Source organism: Aplysia californica, unplaced genomic scaffold, assembly GCF_000002075.1.
Source record: "Aplysia californica isolate F4 #8 unplaced genomic scaffold, AplCal3.0 scaffold00013, whole genome shotgun sequence".
Lineage (NCBI taxonomy): Eukaryota > Metazoa > Mollusca > Gastropoda > Aplysiida > Aplysiidae > Aplysia > Aplysia californica.
Window position 1 is genome coordinate 223978 of NW_004797283.1, and position 3196 is coordinate 227173.

Sequence of the window (3196 nt, forward strand, 5' to 3'; positions counted from 1 at the left end):
TGAGAGATTTCACCAGGGAAGAAGTGACACCTCCTGTCCTGTTAGACTGAAAAAGATTCCAATAACTACCCCACCTCGTTTGGGGTCGAGGGGGGGGGGGGGTGTCGACACTTTGGGCGTACAGGGTAAGGGGAGTCGGAATGGTAACAGCTGCATTTCGAAAGGAAAAGAATAGGATACTTGTACAGTACTAGGGTAAAGAAGAAGAAGATTCGGAATGGTAACGGCTACAATTCACCTTCACCACAATAGGATAATAGTACAGTACAAGAGTAAAGAATATATATGAGAAAGAAACTGCACCCGACAGCCCGCGAATTACCCTCTAGAGCGGACAAAACACAAAAATCAGTATCAAAGTTTTCCTTTGTGTTGATAGCAAATTTCTGGACAGTTTATTATTGTTCCTTTCACTGGCGCCAGTAGCCTAGTGGTTAGGCTACCGGACCCGTAATCGTGAAATTGCGGGATCGAGGGTTCGAGCTTCAGTTTCGTTTGAGCTTCAGTTTCGTTCGACCTGTGTCCTTGGGAAAGGTACTTTACACACATTTCCTATTTGGCTCGGTTTTTCGGTGAAGGACGTTGAACTCGGAGGTCCCGCCTCTTAAATAACGTAAAAATGTTGATAGGGCCCACGAATTACCCTCTGGGATGAACACAACACGACATAAGTACCGACATTTTTGGGGGACTTAATAGCAATGTTTAAGACAGTCCATTAATAGTTGTCCCTTTCAAACATTCTCCGAAGACTTACCCAGTTTCTCTGTAGCCAGACGATGGAGGCTCTGGGTGGTATCCTACGCCATTCCACGTAGGGGAGAGGGGCACGCCAAAACTGCTGGCCTCCCCACCACCACCCAGCTCACGCCAACTGTTGGCGCGCCGGATCATGCTTGCTCAAGGCCCTGCCACAACACAGCCCACGTCACAGTAAAAGGTCACCGTAACAGAGTCACTCTGACGAATGCGCTATCTGTTCTACAAGATCTTCCTTTTTCGTTCTTACCAAGTATTTATTACAAAGAAAGTGCAATCATGTGATCAAGAAATACGTGCATTCCAAATGAGAATTTTTAATGGTCAATGCTCAATGCACGTTGAAAATCACAAACGATTGTATAAATATCGAAGAAAGCTATTTACTTTTTTTTTATACTTAAACCACAACAGAAAAGGCAATGCCCTCGCGTTCTACAAATGGGACAACAATGAGTTTCACACACACCAACTTTCTCCTTCAGCTTCTTCTAGCATTTGATTCCGGAAAACGAATGCTCAAAAGTCACACGATGGACCAGAGACAGGATGAATAGAGTATCCACTAGAAAGAAAGTTAAGCCGAAAATCATCAAAACACACTCACAGCTGTGGTTTGAATTTTCCTTTCGAGTGCACCAGTAGCAAGAATACTGATTCTGAAACATTGAATTCAAACAAAAATAAACGCACAACGGAACACGTATCCTCGAATCTTTTTCATATTCCCGGAATGATTCACTGAAAACGTGCTGAAATCACCGCAAGATAAGCAAAGATTAAAGGGACGGGCTTAACATTGGTTCTACGTTGGGCACACAGACACACACGAGACAAGCGTGACGGGTCGTTCGCGGCACGTCCCACATTTCATAGCGCGGGTCGATATGGGGAGAATGGGGGAATCCCCGCGCATGAATTATTCACTGCGACACAAGTTGCACGACAGAAGGTGCAAATATCCTTTCAACAACTTTCGTGATATCTGAAATCGATCAGTAGCTAGAGCAGAGAAAGTGAGAGATAGAGCACAGAGAGAGAGAGAGAGAGAGAGAGAGAGAGAGAGAGAGAGAGAGAGAGCAGTTCACAGCTTGACACGATGATTTACACAGACCTGTTGCTTCGAACTACGTCCTGATTCGATCACGAAAGTCTTCACAAATTCCATAAGCCCAATTTATTGGTACCTAAAACATCGTGACTGAGAGCGAATGACAACTGAATCAGAGAACACATTTTTAAGAGATAAGGTATTCACCAAATGCTGATCAAATTTCGATATCGTTACTACACCCCACTCTGCAAACTAGTAACAAAAGATGGCATTGTACTAACCGTCAATCTTGATCCAAAACTGTAAACTTAAACTTAAGGCTTATTTACTTTGTAAGTCAAAGATATATATTATCCTTCTTTCCTATATAAAGTTAGTTCACTCACCTCTTGGGCATTAAAGTTATGGTATATGAGTCGGAAAAATATACACTCCTGAAAGAGCAACACACATTTCTAAGACGGTCAGCTAAATAGTGAGTTTAAAATAGTGCAACCAGGAGGACAGTTCTACACAGTTCAAGCATACGAAAACGCAGGATCCGGCCTCAAAGAAACGTTAAGAAACGGCAAAACTCGTTCACCTGAAAACGATAACAGCCTTTGAACGCGACTCAAACTCCTCTCGCAAATATCACACAGGAAGGAAGGCGGAAGAAGCAAAATCGCTGGCCCAGCACACATGGTGAGGGAAGGGCAGGTGAGAGCGCGCGTGCGTCCCCGAGAAGGAGAGAGGAGTGTGCCAATGGGACACGAGCGCTCAATACCCCAATAATGGCCCAGCCTTCTCATCGTTAGCTGAGTCATTAGAATTCCCGGTGACGAGGCAGCCGTCTCTGTACGCGGTCACTTGACTCGTCTTCTCATAAAAAAGCCACTCTGACCGTACGGAGAGAAAGCGCCATAAAAGCACAGCCAGAAGAGCTAAACAAAAAAAGAACTTACAATCGTTATCCTTAAAGAGTTTTACGTCTACTTTCGACACAAAGCGGTTTATTCAGACTCCCAAAGATATCGAAACAAAAATCAATGTCATCGACAAGTCGAGGAGGGGGAAAAAATTCGGAATAACCCAAAGCAAAAAGGCAGCCTGGGAAAAACCAGCAGGCTGAATATTTATATATAGGAAGAAGGAGTGATAGGGGAATACAACAGATACTGACACGATAGGGCAGACATTCGGGCTCAAAACAATCGACTTGAAGTAATATACACGTGCAAACGGAATCATGGCATGTAAAGAACGTGAACAATACGATACATACATGAACTGAGGCAATAAAATAGGTCACAGTACTCTCGATTCATCCTCTCAGAGGCAAGAGGAGAGGATTGGTGAATCTACTGACCGGCTGATTGATTAATTCGGTCAAAAAAGTACCCC

The 3196-nt window shown here is 43.9% G+C and overlaps 1 protein-coding gene across 1 annotated transcript in view; it reads right to left on the minus strand.

The window, feature by feature from the left end:
• The window catches only part of LOC100533272 (homer protein homolog 2), a gene marked incomplete in the record, with an annotated part of 38144 nt that extends 36408 nt beyond the window's left edge, over positions 1–1736 (minus strand). Inside the window, 1 exon segment of the mRNA XM_005090116.3 lies at positions 758–1736. Within this exon segment, the coding sequence (XP_005090173.2) occupies positions 758–894 (137 nt within the window).
• Positions 1737–3196: the final 1460 nt, after the last annotated feature.